Source organism: Muntiacus reevesi, chromosome 2 (genome assembly GCF_963930625.1).
Source record: "Muntiacus reevesi chromosome 2, mMunRee1.1, whole genome shotgun sequence".
In the NCBI taxonomy this organism is placed as follows: Eukaryota; Metazoa; Chordata; class Mammalia; order Artiodactyla; family Cervidae; genus Muntiacus; species Muntiacus reevesi.
The window spans coordinates 223,459,093-223,481,844 of record NC_089250.1 but is presented as its reverse complement, the minus strand read 5'-3'; the positions used below and the strand labels follow the sequence as shown (position 1 = coordinate 223,481,844).

Sequence of the window (22,752 nt, the reverse complement as noted above, 5' to 3'; positions counted from 1 at the left end):
GTATAATCGACTTAGGCATTTTCAACAAGCAGGATTTCTCACCCTGCTGTCACTGAACAATTAAATCCGGGAGAGCACACACCACCTCCCTTTTCTTTAGCTGGAAGAATCTTGTTTGCATGATGGCTTCTATTTATAGAGCACTGCTTATATTTGAACAAACATTTCCCTTCACTCTCTTTTAGTCAACAAATTCAGCTGCAGACCTGCTGTTTCAAGTACCTCTGAAATTTGAACACTAGGAGATAACTGATGATTTCATGCTTTTTTTTTTTTTTTTTTTAACAGCCTTGGTGCAGGAGAAGAAAGCAGTGAACTCTCCCCTTCCTAATGAAGCTAAATGAGGTCGTGGGTGTTGGTTGTTTTGCAAGTAACTCTTCTTCAGTTATGAGATGGCAAGTTGGGAATGTGATTTGCCATCAAGGGCTCCAGAGTTCCTTGGACAAGATGTTGGACCTGCACAGAGGTGGACAAGGAACTGATGTCATCAGGAGTGAGGTGACTGTTTGCACAGCTGGGGACTGGTGGCATCCATGTCGTGAAGTCACACTGTTCTATTCTCTCCAAATATTCCATTTCTGTATGTGTTGGGAGGCCCCCAGCTGCCACACAAAGCACGGGATAAAGATCCCAGTAATGTATGTTTGGTTTTATTTAAAACTTCAGCCACACAGAAAACTGTCAGCTATGTTATTTCACAGAATCACAGCAAAATGTATCACATATTTCACCATAATAGCTATAAAAAGCTTCATGGGAAGAGGGAGTCCAGACTATTTGAAATAACATTTAATCATCTTTAAAGATTTATCTGGTTGTTAAAATGTCTTGAACTCCACCTTCCAGAAAAGTCACTTGAGTCAGATAATTGAAATGAGTTCGATGTTCTAAGAAATATGTGATTGACTTTCTGGATTAATCACTGTTGAGCAAGCAGAATGTGTAATTATGTGGTCAGTGTTTAGCCATAGCCACCTCTGAATTTAAAAGGCTCTCCTAAGGGAAATAAACTCTTACAGAAGTAGGAGTTTTTTCATCACTCAGTCTTGTCTGACTCTTTGTGACCCCATGGACTATAGCCCACCAGGCTCCTCTGTCCATGGGATTTCCCAGGCAAGAATCCTGGAGTGGGCTGCCATTTCCTTCTCCAGGAGATCTTCCTGACCCAGGGATAAGACCTGTGTCTCCTGCATTGGCAGGCAGATTCCTTACCACTAGTGCCACCAGGGAAGCCTGGAAGTAAGAGAGTTTTATTTAAAGCACTCAAATATATTGCATGGAATCCTGGGGGAGTGGACAAATACATTCACTTCAATTAGATTTTTGATAAAAGATGATACACAATTTACATTTACTAGCTTTATACCTGGGGCCATCAAGCTACCAAGAACAAATGAAAAGATCTACAAGAGTTCAGAAAACTCAGATATTCATATCAACTCAAGAGTGAAGGAACAGGAAAGCATAGGCTGCCCCTAATGCTGTAGTTCAGTTTCCTGCGGAGGAGACACAAAGTTTTTAATCTTTTCAGTAAAATGAATTGATTACGAAGCAAAGGGGTATGAGATGGGGCGAATACTGTCAAAACATGTAATTCTACTTCTTCCACCCACATTTTTAATGAATATATTATGATGTTTTGTGCTAGAGTGGCTTCCATACACACAGCATCTACTGCCTTTCCCTAATAATCCAGAGTAAAAGGCTAATCCACATTTTTCTCTGTTTACAGTGACTGGGGCAAGCTTCTTCTAGACCACCCCTGAAATCTAGGATAGCTCAAGCATACAGAGTTTTACACACCCTCTCCCCACAACCTATCTGAAAGCACTAGAGAGCTACCAAGGCAGCCGGAACTTGAGAATCCAGGATCCTGCTGTGAAGGGAAGTTAACTGAAGTAAAACCAATACTTCATGGAGCTTTTACTCTCAAGGCAGAGTAAGAGTATAAGGGCACAGGGGCAAGAGGCTAAGAATCTGAGTAGAAAGTGCTGCTATGAGACCAGGAAGCTGAGCAGAGCTTTCAACAGTCTCATGGGGCTGACAAGGCCACTGAAATTCTGGGTGTCCAAAGTGGAAAAGCCCTTGTAAAAAGTATCCATATTTCAGTTAGAATTCCAGAGAGGCTGTACCTAAGAGTAAGAAAAACTATGATAGTCCTCACACAAGACTGAAACTCAACAATGAACTAACTCAATCCTAGGCCAATTTAAAGTCATCCTTGTCTACTCTTGCTGGTTTACAGAAAGCAAAAATGATAAAGTTAAGGAATAGTGTACATTGATGTTATCCTGACATCTTGCTTCAGATATTTTATTTAGAGGAAAAAGTGAATTTCTAATGTGATAAATAAAATAGTTCCTTGATTAATAAACTGAAAAATGAAGAACAGTGATTCAAAATGAACACACTGGTAGATTTACATTTCTTGTCATTTACCTGCAATACCAACATACAAAAATCTTTTTAAAAAATTAATTTATTTTAATTGCAGGCTAATTACAATATTGTGATGGTTTTTGCCACACATTGACATGAATCAGCCATGGGTGTACATGTGTCCCCCATCTTGACTCCTCCCACCTTCCTCCCCCTCCCATCCCCCTGGGTTGTCCCAGAGCACTGGCTTTGAGTGCCCTGTCTCATGCACTGAACCTGGACTGGTCATCTATTTCACATATGGTAATACACATATTTCAGTGCTATTCTCTCAGATCATCCCACCCTCGCCTTCTCTCACAGTGCCCAAAAGTCTGTTCTTTATATCTGTGTCTTTTTTGCTGTTTCGCATATAGGATCATCATTACCATCTTTCTAAATTCCATATATATGCATTAATATACTGTATTGGTGTTTTTTTTCCTGACTTACTTCACTCTGTATAATAGGTTCCAGTTTCATCCACCTCATTAGAACTGATTCAAATGAATTCTTTTTAATTGCTGAGTAATATTTCATTGTGTATATGTACCACAGCTTTCTTATCCATTCATCTGCCAATGGACATCTAGGTTGCTTCTGTGTCCTAGCTACTGTGAATAGTGCTGCAATGAACGATGGGGTATACCTGTCTCTTTCAATTCTGGTTTCTTTGGTGTGTATGCATAGCAGTGGGATTGCTAGGTCATATGGTAGTTCTAATTCCAGTTTTTAAAGTAATCTCCACACTGTTCTCCATAGTGACTGTACTAGTTTGCATTCCCACCAACAGTGTAAGAGGGTTCCCTTTTCTCCACACCCTCTCCAGCATTTATTGTTTGTAGACTTTTTGATAGCAGCCATTCTGACCAGTGTGAGATGGTACCTCATTGTGGTTTTGATTTTCATTTTTCTGATAATGAGTGATGTTGAGCATCTTTTCATGTGTTTGTTAACCATCTGTATGTCTTCTTTGGAGAAATGTCTGTTTAGTTCTTTGGCCCATTTTTTGATTGGGTCATTTATTTTTCTGGTATTGAGCTGTATGAGCTGCTTGTATATTTTTGAGATTAATTCTTTGTCAGTTGCTTCATTTGCTATTATTTTCTCCCATTCTGAAGGCTGTCTTTTCACCCTGCTTATAGTTTCCTTCATTGTGCAGAAGCTTTTAAGTTTAATTAGGTCCCATTTGTTTATTTTTGCTTTTATTTCCAATATCCTGGGAGGTGGGTCATAGAGGATCCTTCTGTGATTTATGTTGGAGAGTGTTTTGCCTATGTTTTCCTCTAGGAGTTTTATAGTTTCTGGTCTTACATCTAGATCTTTAATCCATTTTGAGTTTATTTTTGTGTATGGTGTTAGAAAGTGTTCTAGTTTCATCCTTTTACAGGTGGCTGACCAGTTTTCCCAGCACCATTTGTTAAAGAGGTTGTCTTTTCTCCATTGTATATTCTTGCCTCCTTTGTCAAAGATAAGGTGTTCATAGGTGCGTGGATTTATCTCTGGGCTTTCTATTTTGTTCCCTTGATCTATATTTCTGTCTTTGTGCCAGTACCATACTGTCTTGATGACTGTAGCTTTGTAGTATAGTCTGAAGTCAGGCAGGTTGATTCCTCCAGTTCCATTCTTTTTTCTCAAGATTGCTTTGGCTATTTGAGGTTTCTTTGCATTTCCATACAAATTGTGAAATTATTTGTTCTAGCTCTGTGAAAAATACCGTTGGTAGCTTGATAGGGATTGCATTGAATCTATAGATGGCTTTGGGTAGTATACTCATTTTCACTATAATGATTCTACTGATCCACGAACATGGATATTTCTCCATCTATTTGTGTCATCTTTGATTTCTTTCATCAGTGTTTTAGTTTTCTATATATAGGTCTTTTGTTTCTTTAGGTAGATTTATTCCTAAGTATTTTATTCTTTTCATCACAATGGTGAGTGAAATTGTTTCCTTAATTTCTCTTTCTGTTTTCTCATTGTTAGTGCATAGGAATGCAAGGGATTTCTGTGTGTACATTGATGTTATCCTGACATCTTGCTTCAGATATTTCATTTAGAGGAAAAAGTAAAGTTTTAATGTGATAAATAAAATAGCTCCTTGATTAATAAACTTACAAATGAAGATGCAGTGAGTCAAAATGAACATATTGGTAGAGATGTAAATTTCTTGTGATTTACCTGCAATAGCAACATACAAAAATCTTAAACTGCCTGAAAAGAAAGATGTGGGTGACATGATTACAAGTGTCATCAGTTTAAAGATTGGTCTTTATACAAGAACATTTGACACTGCAGAGCTATATATCTATCTATATGATAGAAACTTGATAGAGATGTTCTTATATATAACCACAATTCCTCAATTTCACATGAGTTTTCCAATAATGTAGTAAAGGTGAAAAAATATTTCTAAACTCTCAATAATACAGAGCAAGCTTCTATCAACCCTACTAGAGAAAAGACTAGACTTATTGTTCCCCTTCTGTAGAAAATATCTTTACATAATTATTATATAAAGAAGAGACCACAGAGTTTTCAGTTAAACATGTAAGAGGAAAAAGTATTATGGGGTGAATTAGGCAGCTAATTAATAAATAAGTAATACAATATTTTTATTATGAAAGCCAGTCTTGCAAAGAAAAGATAAGACTCCTGAAGCATCAAAGTCCTTCAAGACCTGACACTGACTTTTATGAATTGCAGACTGGACCCCAGTACCCTCTTGATAACTTCATGTATCTGCTGGTGACTCAGTTTCAATTTGCTGACTCTCAGCTTGCACCATTTATCTTTACCCCTTTATGAAAACTGGATCATTTACTCATCTCTCAGTTTCCAGAAAAACAGGGCCTTTTAAGCTTTTTTTACACCATTTTTATTACAGGTCATTGCACTATTATAGTTTGAACATTAAAATATTTACATTAAAAAAAGAATTCATCAAGTAGGCCAAAAAAATTCCTAAGTTATTAAGTCTTCATTACCAATTTCCATTTTAAGGTATAACTTGAAAATCAATTGATAGAATAAATGAATGAAAACATTTAAAAACCTTGTAATTATTTGCAAACACATTCTTTTAAAAGTAATAGTGATTTAATTAATCCACCAATCCTGGGGTTTATGTGAAAATATTTGTTGAACATTAACTGTGCTATAGGAACAAATAACACATATTTTCTTAAAAAATATTTAGAGAGAGAAGTGGACAAGTCCTTTTGCTCTAAATGGGACTGAGATTCTCAACCATAATTCAGACTCTGAGTTTGGAGAGTTTACCTCTATTTCCTAAAGTCATTTCCAAATACCCAATTTAGAAAAGCCACAACTAACAGGTAAACAGTAACAGTTAAAGCCATGTGTAAAAACTATTAGGAAAACTCACAGAAGACTCTCCATAGGGAGACTAGTGCTTCTAACCCAAATTTTCATGAAAATCAATGACTAAGATTGATTTAATATATCAGTAACAATTTACAGCACTTGGTTCCTCACACCCAAGGACACTGTTCTCAAGTTAAAATTATCTTCAGGAAACATTCAGCAGGTAATGGTTTGTTGAGTGCCAACTGGAAATGCAACAGAGAATAAAAGAGGTGTGGGCTTCACTTTTCAGCAAGATTACTGTCAGTGTGAATACTCACAGGGAACAAATGATCTCAGTATGCACTACTTGCTGTTTGAAATAACTTTAAGAATACAACATCTCCTTCCTCAGCACCAACCTCTATATTATAGGTAGCTGGAGTCGTTTCTTAATCTCCCTTACAGATAAAGAAGGCTGAGAAGACTCATTCGACTTTCTGGGGAAGTCCTTTAGATAACGTTTTACTTAGGTGACAGGTTCTCCTTTGCCTTTCTCATTTCCTCCTTCTTTTTCTCTGTTACATGGACATGATGGCTGGCACTGCAGTGACCCTACTGTACCATGACGCAGCTTTGGGGAAGGCAGAGAAGAAAGGTTAAGAGGAGCACAGTAAATTGACAATATCATGGTCTTGCCATGTTGGCCTGGGACTGTTGACCCAGAGACTTTCATGTGACAGAAACTACACCTCTATCTCATTTAACACCGCACTATTTGCAGTCTGTAATTTTTGGCCAACTGAAACTCCTTTTTTAAACAGATAAAAAAAAATAATTTTTCTGGAGATTAAAGATTATATAAAGTAGAAATTTAAAAAAAGACAACAATCTTTGATTAATATTTCTATGAATTTCCTAAGAAATGTCCTTGTATATGAAGAAACTTACAAAAGACAACATCTTCTTGGACAGATTTCTAGATACTTTCAACCTTGAATGACCACCGTTTCCATTCTGGGATGACTGAGCCCTGACCTTTATCTCTAAAAATTATTTCAGCTTCAGGATCACAGGTCCATGTTACTTTCTCTTCCGTGTTTATCCTGTTCGACTTTTTCCACACCCAAGACCATCTTTGGACTGAGTCGTCATCCCTTCTCCACCTAACAGGCTTCTCTCAGATGTCTTTGCTTTTTCCCACAGTGATGAGTTTTACAGTTTCTGCCCTCTCTCCTTCAGAATTACATCTCCCTTAATCATGGGAGGGTCTTAATCATGTACTTTGAAGTGTTGGGGCAGGTTTGTAGATCACGTTAAAGGAAAATAGCAGCTTTTCAACATGGAGGGAAGACAGCCCTTTAGATAAGAATTTCAGTTGGCCTTCTGAATTTGAGTAATGACATCATTTATCATATCATCGTCTTACTCACTGCTGCCATCTTCCTCACCACCACCTTCCTCACCATCTTCCTTGTGACTGCCTTTACCCCACTGTCCTCACTGCCACCTTCTAAATTACCACCATATCCCCATCACCAACACTCTAGAGGTCACAAGAACAAGTGCTTGTCACTATCAGCTCATTTAACATTCACAAGAACTCAACGAGGTGGGCTTTATGATCAGTCCGTTAACAGGTGACAAAATGAGAACATGGATGGTGAACATGCTCAGATCACATGGCTTATCGGTGGAGTTTGAATCCCTTTCTGGTCTAGAGCTCACCCCATCACATCTCGTTTTACTGCCTCTAGTGTTCTGGTGTCCACAGTGTACGAATTCCCCACTCAATGACAAAGAACAGCAGCCTTCCTGGAACACGCTAGATCATTTAGTTGTGAATTTGATTTACCCAACATTGGCAAAGAGTCTTTTGGACATCTAACATTGAAGAGAGAGAATGTGAAGTACTAGCTTCCCATTTTTCTCATTTTGTTACTTGTATCTCCATATAAGTTGTGATGTCAGCTCTGCCCTGTGGGAATCTCAAGCTCATCATCCAATGTCCATTTGAAGAGTTCTATGCTTTTGCCAATATTCACAGGTGGATATATTATGCTACTCAAGGACTCTTACTTTACTTCAGATCTATGTTAAATCTTTCCTTAAATTCAGTGGTATTAACAACAATATCAACAAGAGCCTCTCACAGTATTTAGCCCATAGCTAGGAACACAATCTGAGCTCAATTCAGCCTCCACTGAAACAACTAATTAATATAACCCTTTTGGTAACATGGATAGGTTTTCTTATTTCAGATTGGGGTTATCCAATTTCTAGTGTCATTACTATGTCTATATTGACCATTCCACAGTGCCTTGAGTTATTCTTTTGAAAGAGGTTCCTGAGAAATTTTACTGATCAACCAATATCTCCCATTGAATATCTTATGAACATCAGCCCAATGAGACAGGATGAGGTGGTCCAGGAAAAATTATCCCCAGGCCAAACAAGCCTGAGAAACCTTACAGACCATACCTACCTCCTAGAGAAATACAAAGCATTTTAAAGGTGCCCAGAAGCCCTATAGCAAAAGAAACCCTTCATATCATTCCTCTCAGTGCTCTCCAGATTTCTTTGACCCTGAAATCTCCATCCACCTCCCCCTCTACAATGATACAACTTGTAGAACTAATTTCTTGGAGCGTAGTTTGAGAAACATGGGAATAATACGCAATCTACATTAGCAGTTACAGAATAGTGGGAGCGATAGAATGGACCATATCAGCTATGTGGACTTTGCTGTTTTGAGGTTAGAGTCCTGAGTGTCCAAGATGCCATTGGGCGAGGGGGAGATTTCCACCTCCTGGATGAGTCAGGCAGGGGCTGCTGATGTGCAGAGGTCACTGGGGAGCCAGGGGGCTGAGAAGGGTCATTGGGGGTGGCCCTGGGACATGTGAGAGAGGGGCGCACAGTTGCCAGTGCAGACATGGGTCTCTTCTCTGAGTGCCTGGGAGGGTAGAAAACATCGACAGCGGGCAAGGAAATGCAGCATTGGGGCTGAGAGCATGGTTCACATGGCACGGTGCTTACAGCCTACTTCTGCTACTTGTTATGCTTAAGACCTTGGAGACCCAGATTCTCCGAGCTTTAAATAAGCTCTCTGATTGCTTAAAAAATGTGGCTCATGAAGCCAACCTCACACGATCAAATGAGGCAACGGATTGCAGGTGGAGAGCCCTGAGGTGGTGGTGGTGGATATACAGGAAAGGTTTGGCAAACGGGGGGCTGCCATGACTGATTCTATGCTCTTGGTCAGTAAGAGGGGTGTTAAGTCCTTGGCTCTGGTTCTGACCCCCAAAGAAACCAAGACCGTCACATTGCCTTCAGGTGTATGGTGTCAATGACTTCTTATTCTGGACACGTATTTAGCAGCTGGATCTGGTCTTGCATACTCAGCCTGTCCCCAAACACTATTCCATTGGAATAGATGGAAAACAACCATGATCCACAATCATAAAAGCACAGGAGCTGCAAATAAATAACGGCTCTCCCAGATGAGCTAACTTGGTTGTAATTTATAAGTTCCTGGGCTGCCCAGTTATTGCCAAGAAAATCTGCTTTACCTTCTTGCTGCTGTTCCGTCTGGCCCCTCAATCTGTACTTGCTGAAAAAATAGTTATTGTTATGCTAAAACCACAAAAGGACTCACATAATTCAGCACTAAATAACACCGATAAAACTATGAAAGTGGCACTTTCGCATTAAAAGTTATTTTCTTATGGACTTTAACAAGATTCAATGCTTTTGAATCATAATGCTCTGGTACTTTCCACTTTAAAAAAAAAGATAAAAATGTAGAAAACTGTTCTGGCAAAACACCATCTTCTCTCCACAAAGGAGGGCTTTGATGTTGCAAACAGGGAGCCAGCAGGGCTGTGGTTCACGGAATTAATGTTAATCAGCAATCATGGCCATGACCGTGAGGGGTGCTCAGCAGGGGTTTACCTCTTTCTTGGTGAACTTTGGTGAGTGATCATTTTTGTCATCGATCATGATTGTCGCTGTGGCCGTGCCTGTTAATCCAACATCCAGTCCTGCCATATCTTGAGCCTCAATGATCAGTTCATACTTGGGATTTTCCAGCGTCTACGAGGCAAAAACACAACAGAGAGGACGGCATTTAGACTGGAGTCACTGCTTGGGACAGGTGGCCGGCCTGTGCTCAGCGGGCGCTGTGTGCCTCCTCCCTCAGGGCAGGCACCTGAGAAGGCCAGCACTCTCACCTATGGTGGACAAATGTACCTTTGGAGTCTCTCCAAGCAGGACAGTCCTTATACATGGGCTTTAGTTGGCTGTGGGGATGGAATCTATTTCCTGTCCTTGTTTAAGGGGACATGTGATACATTCCAGAATGTTCCAAGTCCAGGGTTTGGGTACACATTGCACATTTGATGTTTATATCCATTATATGTCATTTCACAGTGGCCTCACGGAACTGATCTGGAATGAGGCTAAGTCTGATGATGAGATTAGGACAAAGATAACAGCCTTAGGAACTGAACAATCTGAACCAGGCATCAGATCACTCTGCTTTTCAGAAACCAGGATCAGTCTTCTCAATTAGCATGTTAAGTTGCATTTATTGTTCCCATTTTACAGGTGAGAAAACACCAACTGAGGTTTAGAGTCATTTATACTGCACTTCCTTCATGCCACTGTGAGTTGTTTTAGTCTTTTATATCATGTGATATTTGAAAGATGTTTTTTTAATCCAGTCGTGATCTGATAAATTTAACACAAAAGCAATACTGCACTGTTATCCCTCAATACATATTTATTTCATCTGAATATTTGACAGATATTTTGCTATCATGTTTAAACACTCTCAGTTGATTCAGGGCTCAGTGGGGAGATGGGTGTGATCAGATCCAATAGGAAGAATGCCTGAGATCTGGGACTATGCTGGCTCCTGACTGCAACTCTCCCCTGGATTCTGTAACACACCCTGGGGTTTATTCAGGAGGTTCTTCTTGGCCCTGAAATCAGCCAGAATCGATTTTGGGGTTGCTTGCAATGAAAGGAAACTGTGGTGAAAACAGTTTTACTTGTTTACCCAATCCTATTTCTTTTGACTGTGGGGATGCTTCCCAGGGGATGCTAGAACCCGGTTGCCAATGCAGGAGATGTAAGACACTCGGGTTCGATCCCTGAGTCAGAAAGATCCTCTGGAGAAGGAAATGGAAACCCATTCCAGTATTCTTGCCTGGAGAATCCCACGGACAGACAAGCCTGGTGGGCTATGGTCCACAGGGTCGCAATGAGTAAGACAAGATCAAAGAGACTTAGCACGCACATACAGCTGGACCTTACGAACTGTGTGACCGATTCTGGCCAATGGAATGTAGGCAGAAGTGATGGACTAATTTGGCCCCTAAAGCTCCCACATAATCCTCTGTGTTTTCTATTCCCCAGAAGGAAGAAGCCTGTGTTTTCTATTCCATGTGACTGTGGCGCAGAGACTCTTCACTGACACGCTGTAGGCTGGGATGTGAACAAGAGACGAGCCTTTGCTCAGGGTTAAGGGAAGTTTATTACAGTGCCTGTCCTCCTCTGACTAATTTGAAGGCTATGTTTCCCATTTGGCCTTATTTTGATGCCCATTTACCATCTCCCTAAGTGGATGACAAAGTTTTCAAGGGCAAGGACCATGCCTTTGACCCTGACACCCAGCTGGTACGCAGCACACAAGCTGGCCAACTTACTCTCATTATTGATAATGATGATATATTACTGTTTCCCTGAACTAAATTGTATCTCAAAGGTCTGAGCATATCAGTGGCATTTCCAAACCATAGCCATTTATTCTCAGGGAATGGCTCATCCTTTGGGGAACTCTAGCTCAAGGAGATAGGATTTTATTTGGACCAAGAGAAGCACTGTGTCAAAACTGGGAGAATTAAATTGGCTGCTCTGATTTTATTTTAAGCTATCTGATCTGTAAGACATATCTGAGAGTCAAGCTGCTCTCCTGGTTTGAATTCTGCAGTCATGCATTTCTATTGTATTTGCCATCTCCTCCTGGGTGTTGACTCACTACCAGTTAATATATATCCTAGAAACAAAAGGAAGATGGTGTGTCTGCAAGAAAAACCTCGGGTGTATCTCCGCAGCCATGGGCTGGGTTCACCGACCACACTGATTTGAAAACAAAACATTTTATCTTGAAAAAAAAAAATCAAACTGTGTCATTAAATATGGCATATAATCAATCACCAGACCCTTGATGTTTTACACAGCTACCTCGACTGCCATACGAGTAAGCATTTAACGGAACATTTATCACTAATAACAAGCATAATGGTAGCTGTGGGGGAAAATCAACGAGTAAATGTTACACGGAGGAAGGTTTGGCCGTTAACCCACTCGGTGCCCCCTCCTTCTCTTGCTTCAACTTGAGCCGCCCTCCGCACCTCCTTTCATACTTTGTCCAGACTGGATTTTCTTCTACTATACCCTACTTTTTCTTACTTTTGACCTTTCTACCCCCTCTTTCTCCTCTCAGTGAATTCATGCTCATTTTTGATGGTCATTCTTCATTGCATTGATGCTCCATGAAGGCAGGGATCTCATTGCATAATGGGGAGCTGACATGTAGGGAGGAACAATCAGCATTTGGCCAGTAACTGTTACCTTGGCTCCACCTCTGAGAAGCTGAGTGAACCTGGTCAAGTTGCTTATGTTCTCCTTGCCTGAGTTTCCTCACCTGTTCTAATGGGGAGAATAATAATACTAGGATAAGTGAGGATGAAAACAGGTAATGTAAAGTGCCAAGCATGGAGCCTGGAGTGTGCATGGGGATGCTCTTATTATGTAGCAGAATCTTTAGAAAGTCTTCAAAGGATGTGGCAAGAAGCTGAGGGAGGCCTACAAGAACAACCAGAAGGAATGGAGAGCTGCCAACAACCACTGGATGGACCTGGAAGGGATCTTGCCCCAGGCATACCTCATGAGACAGAAACTCTGGACTAACACATGAATGGCAGCTCTGTGAGAGTACAGAAAGCAGAAGACACAGCTAAGCCACATGCAGACTCCTGAACACAGAAACCGGGAGATAGTAAGTATCTACGGCTTTAAGTTACTACATTTTGGAGTAATTTGTTATGCTGCAATAAATAACAAATACAGGTTTTTTTCCAGCAGTAGAAAATCAAGCCTGAAAATACATTGGAAGGACTGATGCTGAAGCTGAAGCTCCAGTACTTTGGCCACCTGATGTGAAGAGCTGACTCACTGGAAAAGACTCTGATACTGGGATAAATTGAAGGCAGGAGGAGAAGGGGATGACAGAGGATGAGATGGTTGGGTGGTATCACCAGCTCAATGGACATGATTTTGAGCAAACTCTGGGAGATGGTGAAGGACCAGGAAGCCTGGTGTGCTGCAGTCTATTGGGTTACAAAGAGTTGGACACAACTTAGCAACTGAACAACAACAAAAATCACAATCTGTAATATTCTTGTTTATTGATTACTTGTTTATTGGCTATGTTGACTCTGATCACTTGAGTTCTGTGAGGCAGGGACCTTGGCCTGTTTAAAGTTTTATCTCCCAGCTACTAATTCAGTGCCTGGTACATTGTTGTTATGTACTAATTAATCAATTATAGTTGCATTTTTATAAAACAATGAATTACAAAGAGTGGTGTGCCCATAAATGTTTGGCAGCATATGCTCCTGACTTGCAACTCTGTACGTTTTGGTGGTTTAAATACTCTTAACCATGACTGCTTTCAAGCTACCAACATGATGTCATTGAATGCATAGCTGGAAAGTGAAATACGCAATAGGTTCCTATGAGCTGGTAAGACTTGGTTCCAGCTTATAAACGGTGCTTGAAGGGTCAAGGAAATCTGTAGGAGTCTTTTTCAATAGATCCCTTTGCTGTCTAACATTAAAGGTATCGTTAATGAGAAATATTAACATGAGATTTATAGCAAGGATATAGTGCAGTTCATTAACTTATTTACTCATTGGTTTTGCCCAGAGAAGCTGAGCAAAGCAAGACTCCTTGTAGTATGGCACCTGAACAGAGACTGCATTCTTCTCCAGGTTAGCTGCACCTGACACCTGGTCTATAAATACTGCAAACAGATGGCTGAGTGCATTATATGGAGCAGAATGAGTTGCTGTCTGTCTGGGGTTTGATTTACCCACTCTGGCCATGTAAGACTGGGGCCAGGTAGTCCATAAATCCGGCAGGACTGTACATCCCTTTGTGAACGCTGCCCTCTTCTCACCGCAGGTGGGGAGGGACATTCCTCCACCTTCCTAGCCAACAGGGCGAGTCAGGTTTGACTTGTGTTTGTCTTTAGGCCTCCTTTCACCTTGTTGCTTGACGCTAATGTGAACATTCATGTACGTGGCTGTCACCTGCTGTTTTCTTGCCGGCTGGGGTCTGGTGGGTAAGGGGAAGGCAGAGCTCATTTCCCCAGATTTACTGGTTGCTGACAGAGCCAGCAGGGTGGGGAATCCCGCAGCAGGGGACATAAACACTGCCTCTTAGACACATGCAGCTGGAATAACCTAAGTGATAGATTTCGGGTTGAGGGACACCAAAATCAAATAAAACATTTCCAGGTGAAGTGGACCTATTCTGATGTTACTGATGAGTCACAGTAAATAAAATGCTAAAGGCATTCATAACATACCTGGAAAAATCACTCCCTTCAGACTCAAGGCAGCAAATATTTGACATTCAGGTTGATCCACAGAAACATTTATATAGTGTCTACTAGGTTCCAATAACTGGTGAATGATACAGACCCTGCTTTCAGTGCATTTTTAGATAAACAAAAAGCAAGTATGTCAGTATGCTGAGATAAGTGTTATAGACGTGTAGCAATCAAGGTCTGTGAGAAGGGAGTCAGGGTGTGGGGTGCTAAGGAAGGCTGTATGAAGGTTATTTAATTTACCAAATATTTATTAAGTACTTAGAGAAGGAAATGGCAACCCACTCCAGTACTCTTGCCTGGAAAATTTCATGAATGGAGGAGCCTGGTAAGCTACAGTCCACGGGGTTGCAAAGAGTCGGACACAACTGAGCGACTTCTCTTTCTTTTTCTTTCTATTAAGTACTTACTATACATTAGGCACTGTGCTAGACAGTAGCAACAAGTAAAGGGAGACAAATCTGGTGCTAGGAAACTCCGAGGTGATTTCAGCAGATTTCAGGAGAATAAGATGGGAGTAAGAAGAGTGCTGTGGTTGGTTTTGCAAAGGGAAGGCCACTTAGCCCAGACACTGGTGGGGGATGAAGGGATGGCCCTGAAGAGGGGAATCTTCTGCTGTGGGATTAGAAATGGGGTCATGACGTGGAAGTGAATTTCTGTGGAAGAAGATGAGAGACTATTAATCCTAAAACACTCTTAAATTCAACCATTTAATAAGGACTGAAGGCTGATTCTGAATCTGTTCAGGACAGCCTGGGAACAAGAAGTATAAAGCATATACTCTACTTTCAAGGAACCCACAGCTTGGTTGAAGGTAAAACATGTGAACTGGCTCCACAAGGCAATAGGCAGGGTGTGCAGAATGTGTGGTCCGTAGGTTCAGATGAGAACGTTGCAGCTGGGAGGGATACTGTGGTTTTTACGTGGCTTCAGGTCCATGCAGGCTGGATCTGGGCTTTGAAGGAGGCTCTGAGGGCAGAGAATTCAGAGAGGGAAGAGGAGCCTGAGAACCAGCATGGAGGTCTAGCTAACACAGGGCCGCTGGTGTGGCTGGAGTCAAGGTCTGTGATGCGAAGAGACTATTGTTTCTTGAGAGGAACTTAGACATCGCCTGGTCTATCCCACCTTCAAAGAACTCCCAGCCTGAGGGAACAGAGTTAGGGAATGTCCGGAAACATACGGCTAGTTTGGGGTGGATCTGAGCATGTGCAAGTACAGACCCCTAAAAGTTGAAGTAAAAGAAAATATAATTAAAGTGTTCTTTCTCTGTGGTTTTTATATATTTTTCTGTTTACTATATTATATACATAGTATACTCTCTCTCTCTCTCTCTCTCTATATATATATATATATACACACACACACACACACACATATACAGTGTTAACTATATTAGCCTGTTTTTTCTAATCTTTAGGTACTGAATTGCCATGGCAACATTATGCCTGGTACATAGTAGGTGCTTAAGAGAGTCTGTCTCCATCGGTGCTTCTGGAACTTGCTCTGCTTGTATCAGAAGCTCCTGGTGGCTACATTAAAACACAGATTTTCAGCCCACTTATGGTGCTTAAAAGGAGGTCCTTGTGAGCTTCAGGAGGTCCTTAAGGTGCTTCAGGAGGTCCAGAGAGGGGCCCAAGGATGTGCCTTTCCAGAAAGCTTCTAGGAAATGCTGCTGCTGCTGACCTGAGGTTCACACTTGGATTAGCATCGTGCTGAATGAACACCTGATGAAATGCAGGTCAACATGTACCCTTAACTTAAAACTCACTTATTTATGATGTAATTTAAACAAAAAATAGAAACTGAAGTTTCTTTCTCTGTGCAAAATTTTCATTTTTTCCCTTTATAGAAAAAAATGCACTCCACATGAGACACTAACCAACACTGTGGTTGCTCCTCGAACCTGCTTTGTCTCCCAGAGGAGAAGGCGATACAGCAACAGAGGGAGAGAGGCAGAGGTTTGAAGAGGCAGGCGGCGCACCGCTGGACTTAAAAATGGCGAGATGGAGGAGAGGGCCATGGGCTAAGGAACGCAGGGGGCCTCCAGAAGGTGGGAAAGGCAAGGTGATAAATTTTTACCCAGAGCTCCCGGAAGGAACCAGGGTCCCCAACACCTTAATTTCACCCCAGTGAAACTCATTTTGGACTTCCGACTTCCAGAACTGTGAGATGATAAATGTGTGCTGTTTGAGCCACAGACTTTGTGGTCTTGCTTCGGTGGCCACAGGGAATGGATGTGGCTTCTCTGAGGTTGCTCGTCAGGCATCCTGGGGAGCCGACCTCCCACCCCACCCCGTGGTGCTCGTCGTTGCCAGCTGCCCCCCTTCCTCAGGACTGCCTACCTTCCCAGAATAGCATTCGCTATCTTTCCTCTGGGAAATATTTCCATTTCAGTCCTTTGAAGTGTAATGTCAACCAGACCTTTCCTACAAACTCTGTCTAGTAGGCAGAGGAGATGGATTTCCTCCCATCTACAAAGGGGTAAATACTGGATCAGTTTATTGGAGAATCTTCTCTTCAAAGTATATGGTTTTCAACATGTCAGTCACTTACTGAGTATTCATTTCAGCCCTCAATGAAGGCAAGGACCCTGCCTCTAATTTAGTCCTGTTCTGTTGGGGACAACATCTGGCCCTCTGAGACACGCACGTCCCAGGACACTGCCTTTACGTGGCCACTGGGTTATACTCATTGAAAATAAACTGAGCTAATTTTAACCACTATGGAGAAAAGTCACACAGCCAGCCCAGTGCCCAGCACTCTCTGTTAATATATGATGGATGAGTAAATCAAAGGGTGGTGATGCGGACCGCCACTCAGAAAGCTTGGCTTCAGGGGTGCTCTTCTAGGTTGCAGAGATCAGAGGCCCAAAGGCGGGGCCTGGGTGAGCTTGGTCAGGCTGAGCTGGTCTTTAGAAGGCCGAGTGTGCGGCAGGGGGCGGGGGCAAGGTGATGAGGCTCTGACTTTCTGGAGTGAGCAGGGGAAGTCCTGCCTTGTTGAAGAGGCAGCCACACCGAGAGGCTTGGCTGACTCTGATAGTGGAGGACTGGGCTCCCCCACCTCGTGTCAGGTGCCCCAGGGCAGGTCCCTAGCCTGGGCTCAGCTCCTGGCCTGTCACACACCCTGACTGTATGGGCCAGAACGGGGAGCGAAAAAGGTGGGACAATCCGGTCCTCAGCAGAGAGGTTTGGACGGGAACGACCTTTCAGAGAAAGAGGGACCAGAGGATGTCGCTCAGAGGAGCCTCAGCAACCCCATCTGGGGGCTGCCTCGGGTGACCCTGGGGGGCTGTATCTGCCACAATATAAAATCGGGAAACCGGTGTTCCTGTCATCCGCCAAGTGCTCTCCAAAAGCAAATAGCTTTTCTTGGGTTTCAATTTATTACCATCTAAAATGTCATTCTCTGTATGGGTAATAAAAGATAATACGTTTTATGGTGGCTCCTTATGTTAAGGTTTTACAAAATCTGTTATTAAATGATCTGCATAGAATCTAAATGAATCTTACTAGGTTACAAGGCAGAGCAAGGTGGTGTTTTCCTTTCCTCTCCCCCAGAGCAAGTGCAGCTAAGAGGGCAGCACTCTCTGCATGTTTCCTAATTACTCAGCAGAAGGTCATGTTTTTAAGGTCAGACTAAAAATCGTGTTCTGCTGTGTAATCGGCTTCACAAAGTTATATGCTGGTCAAAACGTCCAGAAAATTCAATTACTGACTCCCAATGACAAAAGCACAAGAGCCCACCAAGGGTTGGAGGATGTTTCTAAAATTAGGTTCTAAATGCCTACGACTTGGAGCAATTGCAGCATTACCACCTTTGCCTGCTCTTGGTCCTCTGCGTGTGAATAGCCTTTTGCCCATTAATTTCAGGTGCTTAATCACTATCAGCTCCCCTACATAGAAAAGTGCAGTCTAAGTGGCCTTTGTCAACCTTGATCCATCCTGGTTTCTTAGAGTCTGCTCCCATGCAGGTGTGATCTCTTAATCAACTCTGCCATCCAGGGTTACTTTTAATCAGCATTATGTGTTTTCTCTGAAGTCGAATGCATTTTTATGCAAAGCTTACTTGGGCTTAGAGTTCTATTGCTGTAATCATCCCAGGTAGCTTTAGAAACAAAGGACCCCACTGAGAGAGTAATGAATCAGTCACAGACGCCCACCCACTCCACCTGGGAACAGGAAAGCAATTCAAGATAGCGCTTTTATGCTGTCATTGGGTTACACTCTTTGAAGACAGGTTGAACTAATTCTAAATCATCTGAGGAAAGACCACACAAGATGGATTCCAGTTACGCCACTGCTGTTGTTCCCAAAGCGAACTCACATACCAGGCAGAAAAGGCAAGGAGGACAACCCGGCCGTGGACTCTTCTGGAAGGCTCTGCTGCCGTTTTCATGCCTGGCACAGGGAGTCCTGCTTTCTTCCTCCTGCACTATTTGGACGAGACCACCCGGTGCACTGTGATCTCCTGCCTGTTGGCACGAGGCGGCCCTTTTGTGATCTTGGCTCCATCATTCATTTTGGCCAGAAATTGTCTTGGCTCTGCTGACAAGAGCTCAGCCTATTAACACCCTTCAATGCTAGTCGCACTGGGAACAAGGCGTCAGATGTTACGACTTAACATTTGGTCTTGCCCTTTGCTGGCCCAGCCTCACAGACAGACAGAATGTTGATAAAGACAAGTTGTATTCTCCTCACAAATAATAAAACCTGCCAACATGCCCTTGCAGGGCTCCTTTCTATTTTATTTTTAAAAACTAACAATAAATAGAGTTTTCTGCACTCCTTTCAGCTCCTCTCAGGGGCCTGTTTCAAAGTGGCGGAGAATTGAGCTCTGTAGCCAGTAGAGCTGTGGGAGAGGGCATCTGAGTGCTTCAGCTCCACTCCCAGTGGGGTCAGGCCTCGGCTCTGTGCCTCAGGCACCCTCCCTGCTCTAAGCCCTGACCACGGACGGCCCTCTCGGCTCTAGGCCAACAGTCTCACTCCTTACCAGTCCAGTCGGGTTCTACTCACCCTCTGTCATTACAATAATCATGGTCATGTCCATCGAGCACGTGTTATGGGCTAGAAATGGTGCCTAGCCTTTCATGGGATTCTCGTAGCATTCTACGAGGTGGTTAAGCCCAGGTCCTGTATCAGTGAGGATTCTGTTACAAGGACACACAGCCCTCACATGATGGAGCTGGGACTGGAAAACAAGCTGTGTCCACCGCCTACACTCCTAACTGCTGCACTCTGCGGTGCCCCCTTCAGCTCACAGCCTCTCCTGGTAGCTCCTGAATTCCACATGGGAACCTCTTCTGCTGTTCACACCAGGCCTGGATGCGCTGGGCTTGAAAGGATTGGAGCTTTTCTCAGATGGGTCACCAGCTATGGGCAGCTCTGGGAACACTTTCCAACGAGTTTCTAAGTGTCTGCCTTCTTAGAGACCCCAGGATTCCCACAACTTCAGTGTTTCCACCCCCTTATTGATTCTGACAGCTCCAATTACCACCTGTCTCTCTTATGTCCAAATCCCTCCTGATTCCCAGATACACACTTCTAACTGCTCACTTGACATTTCCACCTGAATGTTCCACAGGCACTGCAAACACAGCATGTCGCAAAGCAAACTCAGGATCCTTCCCGCCAAGCACACTCCTTCCCGGTCCTGGCTCACGGTCCCCTCCACACAGGTTGCCACGAAGGACCCTGTCATGACTCACTTTCACTGCTGTTTCCTGAGATGGCAGAATACAAACTTTGGAGCAATTTGGGAAGGGGTCATAGGGTGCAGAAAAGGTAGAAAGAGGCCCTGGGTTAGCAGCATCATGCCATCAAGGGAAGAAAGACCACCCCGGCCAGCCCAGTACATGGTGCCCCAGAAGCTGTAACCATTGACTGGGGTGGGGGATAGATTTATTTATTTATTTATAGCTGTTTAAACGACTATCTCTGTGTCTATCTATACACACACACACACACACGCACACACACACACACACGCACACACATACACACAATGTTTACAATGGTAAGGTCAGTACAACGGAATTACAGATACATACTCTTTTCTTCCCCTGTTTTGGGTTATCTATAGTTACTGTATTTTCCCTACTAGACAAATGTATGGCTGGGGTTACAAGGCAATACCTTACATTTTAAAAGTCACAGTTTTAAAAACAGAAAATCAATGACATAAAAACAAAACCTCTCCAAAGTGATGCTTATGACATTAGATCTATACCCTCAGAATATATTTTTTGTCTTTTTAAATTGCATTTTGGACCCAGTGGAGAAAAACGTATGAAGCCAAGAGCTGTGTAAAAACCAGAAAACACTGGCATAAAGTGGACAAGCATTGGCTGAGTGTTGCCCTGCCAAAGCAGCCTGACCTGCCCACGGTGCGGGCTATGTCCCCCCACCTCAGAGCCCAGCATCCTGAGTCCCTGGCGCTATCCTTTCACTTGCATCTCAGCAAGTCCTCCCCCGGCCCCCAGGCTGCAGGTGAGGGACCTGAGACCCAGAGAGGCTCATTCACTTATTTCTCAAATGCTGTCTGAGGGCCACCTGGGGGTAAGGTGTTTCTTCAGTTGGCGGGCATAGAGCCACAGACAGAATGCACAAAGACCACCTCCTCATGGATTTTCTTCTAAATGAGGAGACAGATTGTAACGAAACCAATAGAGATAGAAACTATGAAAAATATTACACAAGAAAGGGGAATGGAGAATTCTGAAGTGAGGGCAGAGACTGTTTTAAGGAAGGTGAACTAAGAAAGTCATGTCTGATTAAAGCCATGAGGAGACCAAGGAAGAGCCAGCAGATATCCTGGGGAAGAGCTACTCAGACAGATGAGTCAGCAAGTGCAAAGGTCCTGGGGCATGTGGGGTGGATATTTAAATCTGAAATATTTACAAAGCACTGAAAGTATTTCTTGAGGACTGACTTCTGGTGTTATTGCTGCTCTGCTCTGTTCATGTTCAGGGCAGTGAGCACCTGTTGAAACTAGGAGCAAATAGCATGCAGTTTTGGGTAGATGACTCGATTATAGGCTTTATGAGGGCAGAGGCAACACCTGCCTTTCAAACGTCCTGTACTCATTTGTTGGCTGAACGAAGGAATCTAGTTGTGATTTTTACAAAAGAGAAAGCAATTTTCATCATTTCACAAAAATTAAAAAGGATATTTATTTCCTTCAATGCCAGCTGAAATCCAATCTGTCCAAATTTCATGATAGATAGAAAAATCAAAACCTAGAATTTTAACCACATAAAAGCATCTTAAAAATAAACAGAACAAGTGACACCCTCTAAGTGGAATGCACTTTCCTCCTTTTATAAACACTGACTCCCACAAACAGCGATCTGTCACCTAACAGGGATCTGTAGTGTTGCTGATCAGCCCAGCAACCAATGCAAACATTTGGCAGTTCTCAAACTTCTCATTATAGCTGACTCCAACACCGTGGAACTTTTAATAAGAAAGCACAAAAGAAACAGTAAAGTGATGAAATGGACAGAAATGAGAATGGGGTGGTGCACCCATCTTAGATTGAGGACCTTCCCAGATTCAACTTAACCAATTACCAAATCCATCAATCCCACATCATAAAATTGTTCACATCCAGCCTCCTCTTTCCATTCCATTGCTTCTCTAGTTCAAGGCACAGAAAGTAAGCCTCTGTGGCCTCCCTGAGTGCCCTCTCGCCACCCCCAGTGCATTTCCACGACAGCTGCCTTTCTAATGCTCGACCCTGAGCACTCTGCTGCTCCGCCTTGCACTCCTCCATGACTCCCTGTGGCTCTCAGGATCCTGTCTAAGCTCTGTGGATTTGTCCCTGCAGCTGTGCCCCCTCGACTTGCGTTTCCTACCACGATTCCCCTCACTGGTTATCCACCGGCAACACTGCAACGCTGGCCATGGTTTCTTAACCTAACCAGGTGATCTCCTTCTCTCTGCCTCTGCCACTGCCTCCCATTGCTTGGAACCTCCACCCACTGTCTCCCTGGGAGGCATCTATGTGTCAGCTAAGTCTCAGCTCTCAGGTTGTTCCTCTGTAAAGCCTGCCTGGATTCTGCCACAATCTACCTGGGAGTCTACTCCTCCATGCTCACATTGTGCCTTATTCCCGTGCATTTGGCTCCCTGCTGGCCTGTGAGCTTCTCAAAGGCTGTGACTCTGGGCCCAGTGGCATAGTTCTTGGACATGATAGATGCTCAATGAATACTTGTGATTGGGGAGAATGATCGAGTGTGACGTCTTCTGAGGAAAGTCTGAATCTTGATGAGTCACAGTGCCCTGGACCAGCCAGCATCCACCTCTTGCTGGGGTCATAACAACAAGGGGTGATGGAGATGGAGTGGCCTTCAG

At 43.0% G+C, this 22,752-nt stretch overlaps 1 protein-coding gene across 1 annotated transcript in view; it reads right to left on the bottom strand.

Moving 5' to 3' along the window:
* CDH13 (cadherin 13) overlaps positions 1-22,752 on the bottom strand; it is a 978,634-nt gene that overhangs the window by 120,115 nt on the left and 835,767 nt on the right. The window contains exon 8 of the mRNA XM_065925094.1: positions 9,676-9,816. Within this exon, the coding sequence (XP_065781166.1) occupies positions 9,676-9,816 (141 nt within the window). The remainder of the gene's footprint in view (positions 1-9,675; positions 9,817-22,752) is intronic.